We start from the raw sequence: 17,462 nt of genomic DNA, 5'->3' as shown, positions 1-17,462 counted from the left end.
TTTCAAAATGTCCTGAGAGGTGTTTGGTTCAGGTAAAGAGCTATTTTCCATTCTAATTTCTACTTTTGAATTAGCCTTCTAGTTTTGGATTTAACTCCATTGACAAAATAAGACGAAAGGGCTGCTGTTACGCTGGCACTGTTGTTAACTCCTGAATATTGTCAGGAGGTATATTATAGTCTATCCTGAAAATCTCCTATAGTTTCATCTTGTTTCTGTTTACATTACTGAATTATGATACAACAGATTTTTATAGAAAGGATATTGCTTTTAGGAGGCTTTGTCCTACTTTTCAGGGCATTGTTTTTTTTTGTTTTTTGTTTTTGTTTTTTTTTTTTTCATACTCTAAGTTTATTGGGGAAAGAGCAATCCTTGTAGATCCCTTCTCATGTCAGTCCAATCAGCTTTTCTTTAAATCCAAGATTTAACACCTGAGGATCTGGCCAATATATGTATACATTGATATATTTAGGTTAGGTAACCCTGAATCATATGCATTCAAATGAATCCTAAATTCTTCTATAAATAGTTGCTGGTCTTGTTTGGAAGTAGGGAAATCCTTGATTATTGCTCTTAATTCATCTTGGGTACAAAGTTTAAATTCTGCAGTTGCCTGCATACTTGGCTTTTGAGGGGAGATGGATCTTTAGAAGCAACTGACATTTTCGAGTTTTAGGAGAGTTGCTGGGAAAATGCAGGAGGCCTGGACAAGAGGAAGAGAAGGGGGGTGTTGATGGAAGTGAAGAAAGAGAGATATCAGAAGGCTAAGGGATAAGAGGGACATCTGGATATAGGGAGCCAACCCAAAGGGGAAGATTTACTAGGAAATGAGTCTAGTTTGTTGTTGCTTAAGTTGTCAAATTGCTTGTTTGCTTTAGCCAAAGCATCTTTTAGTGGAATAATTCTTGAATCAGAATTTCCTTTGGAGGCCTCTGTGTACCACTCAAAACCTATTGCCCATCAGACCTAAGAAATCTGAATTCCCTTTCTTTTCTAAGTTGCCCATCAAATAAAAAATTTTGTCAAGGCAAGTGTTTCCCAGAGTGGCCATTGAAGGCCCAACTCCACATTGACGAAGTTATCCCACTTAGAGAGATAGGCACAAGCATTAGGATTATAATGAGAGTATGTATAAGCAGCAGCAGTTTTTCCTGGCAGAGAGGATTTAGATTTGGAGCACCCCACGAATGCTGGCTATGGTGTTGAAAGTTATGCTCGTGCTTATCCTGTCTCAGCCCCCAGCCTGATTTTTGCCCCTTTTGAACACAGACCGGATAATCTGTGCCCTCTGGCAGGCAGAATATCAGAATGACCTCTTTCTTGGATCAAAAGCAAGCCCTCAGAACAAAAAATCAAGATGAAGGGAGAACTTCCTCCAGTTTTATTGGTGACCCACAACAAAATTTGTCCAAACGGATGCAGTCTGGTGAGAACTGCAAACTCATCGGTCTGTGAAACTGGCTTAAACAACAGGGTTGTAGGGCCCATGGCCATGTTCTACCGTATGATTCTCCTTCTTAAGGAAAACAACACTTTTAGATAACACAATACAAAATAGAAGTACAAAGGACAGCACCAAGGATGAAAAGGAATTGCCTGATTCCACTAAGGATGCAAATAGGAACCAGTAACAAAATCTGAGTACCACACTTCAAATGAATAGCTTAGGAACTCAAGGCAAACAGGGAGGAGTTCCAGGCCAGCACTGACTTACCAAGTTGGCATGGACTTGACAAGCCATAGGCAACAAGGCACAAGGAGCCCCTGTGGGCACCACAAGTGGCCAAAGGCTGAGGTCCACCGCCATGGACAGCACAGACCATGTCTCAGTGAAGTCTCTGGGAAAACTGGAAATTCAGAGCTTGCTAGAGAAAGGAGTCAGTCACCATCATTTGCATTTGTCAGAGTCTCAAAGACAGGCAGGGGAGTGGGAAAGCTTTATAGTGAAAGATTCAGGTACAGGGAAGAATTCAGGTGTGCCGATTGGAGGTGTTGGCAAGGAGAAGCTAGAGGCTGGCTAAGTAGAAACAGGGCATCTTATGTAATTTGTTTAAGGAGGATATTTGGCTTTCTCTGGTTGGTCTTAAGTTAGAAGCAAGTAATAAAAGAGAGAAGCTGGCAGTCATTGTCCAAGTCTTAACCATTCTTGGCTGATTGCTGCAGAGGTGGTGGTTTGGAAGGTTAGTTGCTACAGAGGTTGTGGGTGAGAGTTCTGTTATCATATATGATCTGGCCATTGTCCATTTGTATAGTCAGTCTATCAAGGGGAAGATGTCATTGAGCAATTACCTCTCATTTAATTATCGTAACTGTGTCTCTTCCATATCCCTATTTTACAGATGAGGAAAGCAAAGCTCAGGAAGTTTGAGTAATGTATTTAAGGTTATACAATTAATGACACTAGCAGAATTTGAATCTGTGTGTTCTCGACCTATTTTAAATGATGCTTCATCTTGTAAAGACCGTGAGGTTATTTTGATGTTGCCCTATCTATTAAAAATAGTAATTACATACTATTATTAAAAATAGTAATTACATACTATTTTAAATAGTAGTTACAAACTATTTACTTTTTAAAATAGTAATTACATACTATTATTAAAAATAGTGATTACATACTATTTTAAATAGTAGTTACAAACTATTTACTATTTTAAAATAGTAATTACATACTATTTTTAATAGATAGGCAACATCAGAATAACCTCATGGTCTTTACAAGATGAAGCATCATTTAAAATAGGTCGAGAACACACAGATTCAAATTCTGCTAGTGTCACTAATTGTATAACCTTAAATACATTACTCAAACTTCCTGAGCTTTGCTTTCCTCATCTGTAAAATGGGGATATGGATAAATACTTGTTGGATGAGTGAACGGATGAAAGTAATTTTAGAATACTTCTCTTGAAATTGCTTCCAAAGCTGGTATCTTTTGAATACCTTTAATGAATGCGTATCTTGACAATGATTAATTTTTGCAAACAGACAAACATTTTTCTGAAGATAGTGAATAAGGTGAGAGAACAAGCTGGCTCGAAAATCTGATGTGTCCATTCAGTAATGAGATTAATTTTGGGATTTTTGCACATTTTGCATGTGACTGACAAAGCAGCTTTGAAGGCTTTTCCAAAGACAAAGTTGCAAAAATAGTTGCATTTTGAGAATAAGAACTCAAGTTTCCAAAAGTTTGAAAGATAATACACATTTTAGAAAGAAAGCTAAATTCTTGTTGTTTTGTGGTTTACCTTTCTGTTTAGTTTTAAGTAGTTAAATGGTCTATGTCATTCAACAAATATTTATCAAACACCTATTACGTAATTAGTGCTGTGCTTTGAACAGATATCAATATAGCCCTTGTCAACCAGGAGCTCACAGTCTAGTTGAGACAGAAAATTAACAACTGAAATGCAATTCAACAAATACCATAAATAGACTGATATATATTAATAGCTGGATGCCCTGGGAACATGCAGTAGAAACAGTGATGAGCTCGTGCATGTTGAACAACTGACTTCTAGGGGAGTGGGTTGGAGGGTAAGGGCCTGATTTGCAGTGTTTACTGATTTCCATGGCGTAAATGCTTCCACCATTGCCAACGTGACATCATCAAAAGGGGAGTTGGAAGATATGCAGTAGTATAACATTATATTGAATTTCCACCATATAGATAAAATGCATGTAAATAACCTGAAGAGCATAGATAATAGTAAAATGTAAAATAATTAGGAAGTGATGAATTTTGGGTATTTTTACTTTGGCTTTTAATACAATATTTGAGTGGCTGTATTTAAAAACTGGCTCACAAAATTCCTGAACACTTAACAATCAGCTCGTGCAAGTGGGTGTGAATCAGTGCATGTGGGCATACCACCAGGTGAAAGCAATGTCAGGAATTACTGTAGGCTCACATAAGATGAAGATTGTAAAGAAACTGAATGCAGGGATCTCCAGCAGTGAACCTCTAGGTTGTTGAATTGTTACAGGACTGCCAGGTTCCTATGTCAGCTGTGCAGGAACAGACCAATACTCCGACAGCAGGCTTGCAGCAGAGAAAGAGTTTTAACAATCACAAGTTACAAGCCAGGAAACAGGAAGAGTTCTCAAGCTTCAATTCGTTTCATCAAGGGGTTCTAGGCTAAGGTTTTTAAGGGGATTTGTGGAGGGCGAGGGGCTGGAAAATTTGGGGTTATCGATTTGTTGGGGAAAGGGAGATAAAATCATCAGGATGTGACAATTGCATTCCTCCATGAATCAGTTTTTTATTGGGCCTTCCAGACAAGCTGGCATCCTTAGTTTTGTTGGAATGTAGGACCTAAAGAAGCAATGCAAACGAAAGTTTATCTTCTCACAATGTCTTAGATTTTATCTATACAGCAGAAAAAGAATGAAGAGTCTTGTGATAGGCTCCACATTCTCCTGGGGGTATTAAGTATCAACCAGATACAATTAAGTCGGCCATACAGCAAACTGGCTTAATGACAGCAGCTGTAAGCCTAGTTGGATTTTTTTTCCCCCTTAATCAATTTTACAAAATGTTCTTGAGGATAGTTTCAGAATGGTCAAACTAATTCATTAATTCAATATCAATTTCTTTTTTTAGGCCCTACTTTATTCTGGGCACTGTTTTAGGTGCCCGGGGGAGGGGGGCACCGCAGCAAAAACCGAGGCCCTGCCGTTAGGTTAGAGAGTTTACATTCATGGGTGCGTGTGCGTGTGTGTATAAACAAACGTCTGGCATGTCACGTGGTGAGTGGTAAGTGCTATGGCTAAACATTCAGTAGTGCAAAGGGGAAAAGGAGTGGGGCACTGCTATTTCCTATGGGGTTGTGTGGCAGTAATAAGTGTGGAAACGTATCAAAGTAAAGATTGAAGGTTCTGGCATCTGACAAACGGTTTGAATAAGGCGGAAGCACAGACCCTGCACATATCTCAACCATCCAACCGGACTGGAACACAGAACTTAGAAAACCCCACGTACCTAGTTCTCACTCTGCTGGCCCGGTCTGCACAAGTGCAAAATCCTTTCCTGAAGTTCCCATTAGGAACACCAGGGTTTAACCAGACCAATCAGCTGCAGCGGGGCGGGGCTAATTTCAGTACCTCCTTTGCCTGAAGTCACCTAAAAGGGCGGACTCCCTCGCGCATGCTCAAATACGCCAACTTCCTCCTGGAGCGCCATCTGAGACGGTCTGCGCATGTGCAAGAGCGATAAGTTTTTTTTGTTTTTTGTTTTTTTGTTTTTTTTGTCCCAAGGTGTTGCCGTACAGTCCAGGAGGCGAGTTGCATTCCGGTTCCGTCGTGAGTTTGGCGTGTGGAGCTGGTGCTCCCGCTTATTCGCCACTGTCGCCACCGCTGTCATGAACCGCGAGAGCTTCGCGGCAGGCGAGCGGCTGGTGTCACCAGCTTACGTGCGGCAGGGCTGTGAGGCCCGCCGCTCGCATGAGCACCTCATACGGCTGCTTCTGGAGAAGGTACCGAGCTGTCGGTCCCCTCCCCAGCCGCCGCGATCCCGGGGCTCTGGCTCCGCCCGGCGTTCCCGCTGGTGCCGCCCCACCGGCAGCTCTTTGCTGCTTGAGACTAGTCCCAAGTCTGCCTTAGCTTGGCTTGCCCTAGCTGACCGACTGCGGTCTGTGCCTTCTCAGCCTTGCCAAAGCCAGTGAAAGCCAAAGGGTGTTCTTAGGAGGGGGTGTTAGGGTCGGTGTTTTGAGTCCCGCTGTTTCTAACTGCGGGATGCGGAAGTGAGGGAAAGTCCCAGTGTACTTTTTTATTCGCGGAAAGAGCGAAGTTCGCACCGCCGTTTTTCACCACGCTCAACGACTCAGAGCACATAGGGAGTTTGTAGACCACTGTATGCTAACTCGAACCACGAGGTTTCTGCCGACCCTCACAGGTCTGCCTCCTGCCAGCGTTCCTGAATTTTAATTTCATTAAAAGTTTTGTTGTGTTTTGTTTTTTTGAGACAGAGTCTCGCTCTTTCGCCCAGGCGGGAGTGCAGTGGCGCGATCTCAGCTCACTGCAACCTCCGCCTTCCGGGTTCACGCCATTCTCCTGTCTCAGCCTCCCGAGTAGCTGGGACTACCGGCGCCCGCCACCACGCCTGGCTAATGTTTGTATTTTTAGTAGAGACGGAGTTTCACCATTTTGGCCAGGCTGGTCTCAAAGTCCTGACTTCAAGTGATCCGCCCTTCTCGGCCTTTCAAAGTGCTGGATTACAGGCGTGAGCTACCGAGCCTGGCCAATACTTCATTGAAGTTTGACAACTGCCGCCCTTCTCCACGTCCTCCCGCCCCAATCGTAACGCCCTGGTTTGAAGCATCTTCATTGGGGATGTGGTGTATTGGTATTCAATTAGTTTAGCTTACGGAAATTTAAATATCTGAGTAAATCTCATTGTATGCATTTATCATCACTTCTCGAAATCTATAAATAGTTGTAATCAAATGTACAAATTTTTTATCTCCTTGCTGTCTCTATGTAGTGCTGAATTTATGCCTGAATTTTAGAAAACAAGGAGCATGGCAAAATACACATTAAAAAGTGAAAATGTATTCCTGTAGTGTTCTAGAGAACGATAGTTTTATTAAATATAATTATAAGTTTTTGTTTGTTTGTTTGTTTGTTTTTTAAGGGCAAGTGTCCAGAGAATGGCTGGGATGAAAGTACACTTGAACTCTTTTTACATGAACTTGCAATCATGGACAGCAACAATTTCTTAGGCAATTGTGGTGTGGGAGAAAGGGAAGGGAGAGTGGCATCCTCATTAGTTGCTCGTCGTCATTACAGGTATCTTTTTTTAAGTAGTATGGGAGACATATCGTTTATTTTTGGTTCAAAATAATGGCAGTAGTTTTCATTTTGTTAGATTATCAAATGTCTGTTTGTAAACCACTTTTTCCCTGCTCAAATGGATATGTAAACCAAATGCAACAGGGAGATGGAAACAATTTTATTTCAGCAGGTGCTTTTCAAAGACAATAGAGTAAAAATATGTGGGGGTTACCCCCTCAGGTTCTGGGTGACTAACACAGGCTATACATTTTCTGAGGAATGGTTACCCTAATAAACATATCTGGTTGTAAAAGTTTAAAATCCATTAAGGTTGTTTATAGTTTTCCATATTTCTTTTCTAACATTGGCAGTGTGTTTTTTTTTTTTTAAGAATGGTTTGTAGTTAGAACTTTAAACTTTGTTTTAAATTGAATCCCATTTTATAAATACCTCTCTGTTGCAATAGATACAGAGAAAGGTGTATTAGATTATTGAGTGACTTTTTTCTTTTGCATTATTGCAGAAAGCTTTTCATCAATTCTGATAGTGATTTAATTGGTAGTTCCAAATATGATCACTCATTGCTCTGTCCACTAACCTTTCTGTGAAGTGTAAACTCTTTTAAATAAAACTCCTCTCTTCCATGCTTTTACATTATAATGAAAATTTCCTGGGCATAGTAGAATTTGTATTTCAGTAAAAATCACTGCAGTCAAAACTGATGATAATGCCTAACTTGGATGAAAATTTCAGTTAACAGTTTGCTGATAACATGGTTGATAATACATGTAAGAAATGTTTTGTACATGAGATTTCAGCGGTGAGGAAGTACATTAGTATTCTTCGATAATCCCCCTATACAGAATTTATGATATATTTGACTGTCAATTAGAAATTACTCAGGTTACAAAAGAGTTTTTTATTTTAAAGAGTATTGGGAAGTATCTTTAAACAATGTATAATATGGTCTAATTTAAAATGAGTAGATTTGCACATTGATTTTCTAGGAGCACATAGTTCTTTTAAAATTAAGGCAATATTTGAACCATCATTGGAACTTAGCCCACTGTGTGATTAGGGGAAAAGGAAAGAAAAAAGATAATTTGGCTGGGTGCGTTGGCTCATGCCTGTAATCCCAGCACTTTGGGAGGCCAAGGTGGGCACATCACGAGGTCAGGAGATCCAGAGCATCCTAGCTAACAAGGTGAAACCCGTCTCTACTAAAAATACAAAAAAATTAGCCCGGCGTGGTGGCAGGCGCCTGTATTCCCAGCCACTCTGGAGGCTGAGGCAGGAGAACAGCGGGAACCTGGGAGGCAGAGCTTGCAGTGAGCTGAGGTCGGGCCACTGCACTCCAGCCTGGGCGACAGAGCAAGACTCGGTCTCAAAAAGAAAAAAAAAAAAGATAATTTATTGTTTCATATATTTCAGTTTTCTATTGCTACAGAACAAACCACCCTAAAATTAAGTGGCTTAAAACAATTACTTATTATTACCTCTCATAGTTTTTTGGATTAACTGGGCTCAGCAGGGTGAGTATTGCTTCGGATCTCTCATGTAGTTGCAGTCAGATACTAGCTGAGAGTTTAGTTATCTGAAGGTTTGCCTAGCATGAAAATTTCACACAGTCACTTCTGCTAGATTCTTCCTGGCCAAGCAAGTCACTAAGTTCAGCCCAGATTCAAGTGGAGAGGAAGTAGACTCCATCTCTTGGTGTGGGAGTAGGATATGGGCACAGGGAGAAAACTAATTGATGGTGGCCGCCATTGGAAACTAGCTATCACAGCATAATTGATGAAGTTGTTTCAGTTTGAGTAGGAGAGTTCCACATCATTAATAGTTGGTGACATGTATCTGTAACAGCCAGATATTGCTCCTGTGTTTTTTGGGTTATTACATTTGCATATTTGTACATTGTATTACTTAGAATGCTGAATGTATTTGTCCAGTTTTTGGCCCATTTTTTGCTTAGGTTCATTCATGGCATTGGACGATCGGGTGATATTTCTGCTGTGCAACCAAAAGCTGCAGGCTCTAGCCTTTTGAACAAAATTACCAATTCTTTGGTCCTGGACATTATAAAGCTGGCTGGTATGTACGATCTTAATCATGCTTTTGGCTGACTGGACACACACACACACTATTGACGATTTCCTTATTATTGCCCCTTTCCAAAAAGAGTATGAGTGACTTTTGAAAAGACTTTTTCTAAAAATAAAAAGTCCTTAGAATAAGATAGAAAATCAGAGCCATAAGCCCAGAAGTTGAATTTGGCATTGAGCTTCCCAAGAGTGAGTACAGAAACAGAAGCACTAGGGCTACGACTCTTAGTATTTTAGAGATGAAATATATTATTTCCTCAAGAAGGGTGCTGGGTGCTTAGCGGGATAACAGATTTCTGTTTGGCTTCTTATTTGTAGGTGTCCATACAGTAGCCAACTGCTTTGTAGTTCCTATGGCAACTGGCATGAGTTTAACTCTGTGTTTCTTAACGTTACGACACAAAAGACCAAAGGCAAAGTATATTATATGGCCACGAATAGACCAGAAGTCCTGCTTTAAATCCATGATCACTGCAGGTAAGAGAAGTGTTGTGTATAATGTTTTAAACATCACAATTAGAAAATTCAAGTGTCTTATATAAAGATAAATGGAAAATAAACTAACTCTGCTCCCTATTGCTTTTTTAAAAGAAAAAATTGTGGTAAAATAAATGTGACAAAATTTAATGTTTGTATTACTTTATACAACTTTTAAGTTTATGGATACCTAAATATATATGGTTCCATAATTATTATTTGTTGCCGGGCCTTTGCTTATATACTAGTTAAGTGTGCTGTTTTAATTGAAAAATGTAAAAGCACTTTTTATCTTTATGCAAAATTTACTGTATACATTTTGTTTTCATAGGAGGGTTTTGTAGGCTATGCAATGGATCAGTGATCCTTAGGCTGCTGAAATTTATTATGTTTTTCTTTAGAGGTAAAACATTGAGTAGATGAGTGTGATTTGTTTCAGCAAGTGAATTGTATTATTATTAATGTCCATCTCTGAAATAAAGTGAGCTTTAAAATAGAAGTATTGCCAGAGAATGAGAGGACTTACTTTTCTGTGGATTGAAATTGAACTGGATTAAAGTGATCCTTTTTGTCATCAGTGTCCATGTTATTACTTCTCTAGATATCTAACATTTGTTTTCCTTACTTTCTAGAATTCATTCTTGTCATATCCTAGTGTTAAATAGACTGATAGTCCTAAAATTGTGTAGTCATCCGTCACATTATTTTGACCTGCCTTTGACTAATACCAGTACTGAGCTGTGTATTTATTACCAGAGGAAGGTTAATCTACCAAAATAAATATTAAGAGTTCTTGTGTAGAATAGCATGCTTCCTAGAGTTTCAGGATCTTCCCTTATTTTAGTTCACCCTAACATTTTTTTTCTGGTTGGTTTGGTTAGGTTTTGAGCCTGTGGTGATAGAAAATGTTTTGGAAGGTGACGAGCTGCGTACAGACCTGAAAGCAGTAGAGGCTAAAGTCCAGGAACTTGGGCCTGATTACATTCTGTGTATTCATTCTACTACATCCTGTTTTGCTCCAAGGGTGCCTGATAGGTAAGTGATTTGTGAATATTGTCCTTTAGCTGTTTATCAGTCTTTTAAATAAAATATGATATACTAACTCTCAAATATGCGTAAATGACACTTCATAATAAATAGGTGAATGGTCTGTTCTAAGAGAATAGATTGACCTTGTGAAGAAATAGCGTAATGGCTTGGGAAAACAACCATTTGAAATAGAACAAGGGAAAACAACTAGTACAGGGTGGGGAGCTCCCTTTATCAGTTGAGTAGATGCAGACCGTCTCTGTTTTCTTGTTCTTTGTCCTGTTTCTGATCTCTTAGCATGTTTTTTCTTATTATTTAATGGAAGTTTCTTTTGTAAGCTAAATGTTGAGTTGACTTCTTTTCATTGCCATCAGTATTAATAAATTAAAAATTTAGGATTGTTTACTTTCAAATTTCTATAATTGGAAGATTAACTCAGATGTATACTTATGTGTGCATAGTGGTTGTCATTGTCTGCATTTTGAGAATAATACAAATATTTAAGAAAATAAAAGCAAAAAGGAAAGAAAAAGCAAAGGTTTACTCTTCTAAAGGATTGCCACACATTTTTATTCTGAAAATGTAATAGGCTCAGGTCTAGTAATATAGATTTCTGTTTTTGACTACATTTTTTTTTGTTTCATTTTAATATTTTGAATGGAAGAAGTAATAATTCGTAGGAACTATATTGACTTTGGGCTTTTCTTGTAGCATCAAGTTATACCTTGGTTTTAATTCATGGAAGTACATTATTTGGCAGTAATGAATGCCATGTTGGCTTTTGTTATAGGCAGATTGTAAGAGACAATTTTTTAACTATGCTCTTAAAAATTTACCTTGCTACATTCATGAGCCTGTGAACTCTATTTTAAGATTACTTTGCATATGCTGCTGTGGTTTATTCATTACTTACCAGATTTCAAATTTATATTGAAATATTGAATAAACATCGTTCTTTATTGGTGGTTTTGATATATATAAAATTTTTAATGTGATAGAAATCACATTTTGCAAAACATCTAATGGATATTTGTATTAGTTGGATTATTTATCCTTGTGGATACTTTGCTTTTGTTTCATTATGACTAACGTCTTTTGAATGTTTACAGTATGCCTGGCACAGTGTTAAGTGTTTTACCCGTATTATCTCCTTTAGAAAAAATTTAATAAAGCTTTTTATCAGTCAGAAAAATTCTTGTTTGTCACTGTTGTGTAATGAATATTTCTGAATAAGAGTGAAGTTTAGGAAGAAGGTGGTGCACAGTAATGTTTGAATTTCCGACTTTATTAAATTTTAAAACTACATTTTGATTTTTTTTACATCAAGCTTCATTCCTTTATAGTACAGTATACATTTGGGTACAGTATTCCTTTTGGGTACAGTATACATTTTGTTTTTATTAGTTAGACAAAAAGTAGACGAAATTCACTTAAGAGAAATGTTGCAAAAAAGAAGGGTATTATTTCTTCTAACTGATAAACACATTAAATTGGCTTCTAAGTTAGAAAACAATTTGATACATATGAAAAATATTTTTTCTGCTTCTCCTTTCATTTAATACATTTGTTTTTTAAATACACCCTAACCATTAACAGATTTAAGTAATTCAGATTATTTAAAAGTACTCTCAAGTTATTTATTTTTTTCTTTTAAAAATAGAGCTTAATGTTATGGAGCCTTATTTTCAAAGTTTTTTATTAAGGAATATTTTCATTAGAACACACACATATGAAAGTGCCTTTTATTTTATGAAGAAAATACTTGTGTGTATCCCAGAAGGTCTATTTTGTTAAAAACATCATCTGATTAGTTTGAAGTAACAAAAAGGATTTCTGTATCAATTTGTAGGGTTTGTGAAAATGAATGATAAAATGAGTTTTTAATTCATAAGACTTCAAGGAAGCAAATTGATAACTTGTTTTTGGTCTGAGGCAAACTGGATAAAAAAAAGAAAACTTGTAACAGATGAACATAATGGTGTTCCTACTTACAGTTAAAAATACATTAATGACATCAACTAGAAATAGTACATGTATTATGCATAAATCGGTAATTCAGACTATGTATTTGAAATATATCCTGTCAAAAAGGACTTTACTTGTATAAAAATGCTTTCAAATTCTTTATACTTTAGAAAGAAAACTTTTAATAGTTTTACTAAAACATCGGATTTAGTTTTAGTTTCATAGCATGAAGACATTTCTATTAAAGATGAGCTCAGTCACAAGAAGTATTTGGCTTTGTGAAAAAACATCTATTTATTATGCTGCCACTGAAATTTGTTACCTTACTTTGCATAAAGTTAGACTCAGATTAATATGAGAGGTGTAAAATGAAAAAGTAGGAGTAGATAAGGGTGGATTTAAAACCAGGAGCTATTTAAAAGATTCCTCAGTAGCCAAGTTGTTGGAAAATGTTAGTTATTTTGGTAATGACACATTTTAATGTTCTGTATTTTTTAATACATTAACGTCTATTTGAGTATGCATTTTTTATTTTATGAGATGTTTAATGTAAGATTTCTTAAGATTCCAGATATGCTAATTATTTTGCAGATACTAGCTTCGGTATGGTAAGCAAACAAAAGTGAAAAAAAAGAGCATACCACCTTGTGAGGGGTCATTATAAATAAATCTTCTGGCTTTCTATTTAGGGAATTTTTAATTTTAAAATGATTTACCATCTACATAAATTTTTGTATTTTTTTCATATATTGATAACATTAATTTAAAAGCCTTTTAAGGTTTATTCAAAAGAGCTTGCTCTGTATTTCCAAGCTGCTGTATTACATGTCAAAATACTGCAATAGAAATTTCAGTGTTTGTCGTTTTTTCCCTTGGTGTACATTAAGGGTAACTATTAAATTTTTTAAAAAGTTTCTGCACTAGCATTTATAAAGCACAGTGTGAGTATGTCTTTCTATTGAATATTTATGTTTATAGATTAGAAGAACTGGCTGTGATTTGTGCTAATTATGGCATTCCACATATAGTCAATAATGCTTATGGAGTGCAGTCTTCAAAGTGTATGCACCTCATTCAGCAGGTAAGAGAGTTTAAAATATATATGTCAAGGAAAAATTCATTTTAACATATTATAGGATTATTACTTTTTCTTGCAATCTGATACAGTAAAAACAGTTATTTATGACCATCTGCTTCAGGTTGTGTTAGGAACTTACATCTGATAATCTCAATAAAAGTCATTCTTCTTTGGTACTGTGGTGGTAATTGGACTGATAGCTTTGGTAGGCTAGAATCAACATAGAAATACTTTAGTAGTTTAGCTTTTAACTTTCTGAGACTGTTTCATTACCAGGATTCTCATTTTTCTAATAGACTGGATTATATCATTTTTTAAAATATGTGATTTATTCTGTATATAAGGAATTATTGTACCTTATTATCTTAGACTAGAAGTGACTTCATTTATAAACATTCTAGTATATAGCTGTGGAATTGGCAGATTTTTGTATTTTTTTTTAAAGCATCAGCTGGATCCTGGTCATTTGTTTGAGGTTCTACTTTTGAAAGTATGTCTTTGTTTCCCATGTCACTTGTAAGAACTATGGCCTGCAAGGCTTTATGTATTCAGGCCTTTGCTGATGTGCTGATTTCATTTTCTGCTTTCCTTTTGCTTGCTGTGCTCCAACCACCCTTGCTGCCTTACTTTTTTTCCATTTTGTCACATGCCTGCACTTCCAGGCCTTTGCTCTTGCTCATCCCACTCACTGGATTGCGCTTCTAGAGAGTTGCGTAGTTTTCTTTTCGTCAGTGAGACTTCCTCAGAAACTCTATCAATGATTGTCATTATTGACAATCAACAACTGGTTACTGGACAAAGTGAACGAATAAATGAAATATTGTATTTATTTATGCGTGTATGATACAGGCTATATAGTTTGTGTGCATAATTATGTTAATATACATACTCAGTTTTGCCAAACATGTCAAACCCTATCTAACACCTCCCCCTTCCTCACTAGCGTTTTCTACTTTTTTATTTTTTTGAGATAGGGTGTCACTCTGTTGTCCAGGTTGGAGTGCAGTGGTGCAACCACAGTTCACTGCAGCCTAACCTCCCACGCTCAAGTCATCCTCCTACGTTAGCCTCCCAGGTAGCTGGGACCACAGGTGTGCGCTATCACACTCAGCCAACTTGTTGTATTTTTTCTAGAAATGGGATTTTGTCATGTGGCCCAGGCTGGTCTCAAACTCCTGGGCTCAAGCCAGCCTCCCACCTCTGCCCCCCAAAGTACTTGGATTACAGGTGTGAGCCACTGTGCCCAGCCCTTGCTAGCGTTTTCTATCCCTCTTTTTGCTTTTTTACCATGTTCATTGATTTTGAGATGCAGTGCTCTACATTTTGACGTCTGAAATTGTGATGTCTTATAATCAGTGGTGTCTTACAACGTTCATAGGCAATTTTTTTTTTACGTAGTGACGTATAAAATAATGATGTTTCTTATTATTGATGGCTTCTTGCTATTTTTCTCCAGAACACTTATCACCATTTGATATAATGTTTGTTATTGACAGTAATTATAGTTAAGGTTCTGTTGGGATAGAACTTTGTTTTGTTCACTGCTGTGCCCTCAATACTTAAGACAGTATCTGGTACATAATGGACAATTAATAACTGGTTACTGAACAAAGTCAGTGAATAAATGAATTATTGTATTTATGCATGTATGATATGGACTACATAGTTTGTGTGCATAATGATGTTAATATACGCATTCAGTTTTGACATACATGTGATTTGTGTTATGTGGGCATAAGTTATTCAGATTACCTGTGGCCTGCTCCAATATGGTAAATGCTCTGAAGCACAATAGATGCTATCTAGTACACTTTTTTGTCTTCTATGTTATTTTCCGTATACTAGTATCATCTTTTACATAAATGTGGTTTATATGAAGTAGTAATCGCTGATTTGCTTAATTTCTTTACTCAACTTTGTATCAGTTAGGATGTCATTGGCAGCAAGTAACAGAAACCCAACTCAAGTTGGCTTAAACCATTAAGGAAATGGATTAATTTATGTAGCAAGTCCAGAGGTGGAGTGGGTTGTAGGCATGGTGTGTCGGGATTTCTTAAAACCTTTAGAGAAAGACTGTTTACCATTTCCTTGGTATTTCTTTTCGTTATTCCTTAACTTTTTAAGGCTTCTTCACTTATTCTAGACTGGTTGTATCTAATTTGTATAGTCATAGAGGAAGGGTGTACTATTTTCTACACTGGAAATCTTGAAAAACATTTTATTTCAGTGATTGATTTTTATTCCTCCTTTCCCTTTCCCCCTTGCTCTTCTTCTCTGTAATTTTTAGCAGCTTCTCTTCTTTTAAAAGTCAAATACCATCAGCATTACTAAAAGTTTAGGAAAATGAGGAAGGAGTAGAAGATCACTCATAACGCTATTACCCTAACAAATATCCTTAACAATCTATGTATTTACTTTTTCTCTTTTTGTATGCATATTGTTTTTACATAGTTATATTCATTGTGTACATTTAATTTTTTTAGTGTTATATTTCTGTACCCTTCAGATGCCTATAAAGTTTTCATAATGATCATTTTAATGATACAACATATTTTTAAATACTAGAAAATTTGGTGGTGCACTTGGAGACGTTAAAACTAAAAGAGGCTGGGTGTGGTGGCTCATCTCTGTAATTCCAGCACTTTGGAAGGCTGAAGCTTGTGGATCACTTGAAGCCAGGAGTTTGAGACCTCCCTGGGCAACAAAGCGAGACTCCATCTCTACAAAACTAAAATTAAAAAAAAAAATTATCTGGGTGGTGTGGTGGTTTGTACTTGTAGTCCCAGCTACTTGGGAAGCTGAGTCAGGAGAATGGGATGAACCCAGGAGGCGGAGCTTGCAGTGAGCCGAGATAGTGCCACTGCACCCAGCCTGGGTGACAGAGCGAGACTCCGCCTAAAAAAAAAAAGAGCTCCAGAATACAATAAGAAAGGTGCCCTTGGAGTTGCACATCCCTAATACTCTGCTTTGTCATTACCTCTCTGCATTTGGGAGGTGGTTTTACTAAAATTTTAACCAAAAAATAAAACTATAAGATGGGTGAATAAACTTTTAAATACAGATATTGTTGCAGATAATGCATTACCTTCTGAAGTTGATATTTCTTTAAAAAATTTCTTTGATACATAATATTTAGATATATTTATGGAGTGCATATGATATTTTGATACATGTACAGATTGTGGGATGATTAAGTCAGAGTATTTAGGCTATCCATTACCTGGCGTTTATTACCTCCTTTTGTGTTGGGAACATTTCACATCCTCTCTTCTAGGTATTTTGAAATATACAATTACGTTGTTGTTAACTATAGTCACTGTACTGTGCTATTGAGCATTAGAACTTACTAAAATGAACATTTCTTTAAAACAAAAAAAGCAAATATATAAACATTCTATTTTTCCCAAATTGGCCTTCACCAAAAGAGGTTGTGGCACTGTTGATTTAAATCAAATGAATACTTGAGTCTTGTTGAGTGCAGGTTGCTGTTTCATGACATTTTAAAAAATTAAAGTTAGCTTTAATTCATCTCAATAGTCCTTATTGTTGATATATACCATTTACTACACACTTTCCATGTGTCAGGCATCCTACTAGGCTTTTAAAGTTATTAACTGAATCCTGACAATTTAAGTGTACTTCTTATTCCCATTCTGCACATGGAGAAATAAAATAAGTGGGATTAAGTGACTTGCCCAAGGTCCTATAGCTACAAAATAGCCCATCTAGTTCAGTGCGACTCCAAAGTCCCATTTTTCTGTTAAAAAACAAAGTACTAAAGTACTAATACTATAAGTCTCTTCTTGAGAAAATAATATTGCAATAATCAATCAGTGAAGGAAAACTATAAAATTTTTTTATTTTTATTGTTTTAACATTATGTTGTTAACTTTTTTATTTTTAAGGTGAGACCCTAGAATGGCTTAATGCTGAGCCTATAGAGTATTCTGTATGCTCACGTAGCCCCCCCAGGGAAATTAGTTTTGAATAACCTATATTTTTGTTTATATTTACTAAAATGAATTTAAGAGATTCATGTA

General features: G+C 36.8%; 1 protein-coding gene across 4 annotated transcripts in view; it reads left to right on the top strand.

The window, feature by feature from the left end:
* The first annotated feature begins 5,152 nt into the window (after window positions 1-5,152).
* SEPSECS (Sep (O-phosphoserine) tRNA:Sec (selenocysteine) tRNA synthase) overlaps window positions 5,153-17,462 on the top strand; it is a 40,022-nt gene continuing 27,712 nt past the window's right edge. Inside the window, exons 1-6 of one of the 4 annotated variants that reach the window (XM_033213906.1) lie at window positions 5,153-5,474; window positions 6,632-6,786; window positions 8,744-8,862; window positions 9,192-9,350; window positions 10,232-10,385; window positions 13,323-13,425. In XM_033213906.1, coding sequence (XP_033069797.1) covers window positions 5,199-5,474; window positions 6,632-6,786; window positions 8,744-8,862; window positions 9,192-9,350; window positions 10,232-10,385; window positions 13,323-13,425 — 966 coding nt within the window. In that variant the 5' untranslated portion in view covers window positions 5,153-5,198. Of the gene's footprint in view, window positions 5,894-6,125; window positions 6,298-6,631; window positions 6,787-8,743; window positions 8,863-9,191; window positions 9,351-10,231; window positions 10,386-13,322; window positions 13,426-17,462 lie in introns of those variants that run through there. The other 3 variants (XM_033213908.1, XM_033213907.1, XM_033213909.1) reach the window with 3 other exon arrangements.

Source organism: Trachypithecus francoisi, unplaced genomic scaffold, assembly GCF_009764315.1.
Source record: "Trachypithecus francoisi isolate TF-2019V2 unplaced genomic scaffold, Tfra_2.0 Lachesis_group1, whole genome shotgun sequence".
NCBI lineage: Eukaryota > Metazoa > Chordata > Mammalia > Primates > Cercopithecidae > Trachypithecus > Trachypithecus francoisi.
This window is presented reverse-complemented; position numbering and strand designations above follow the sequence as displayed.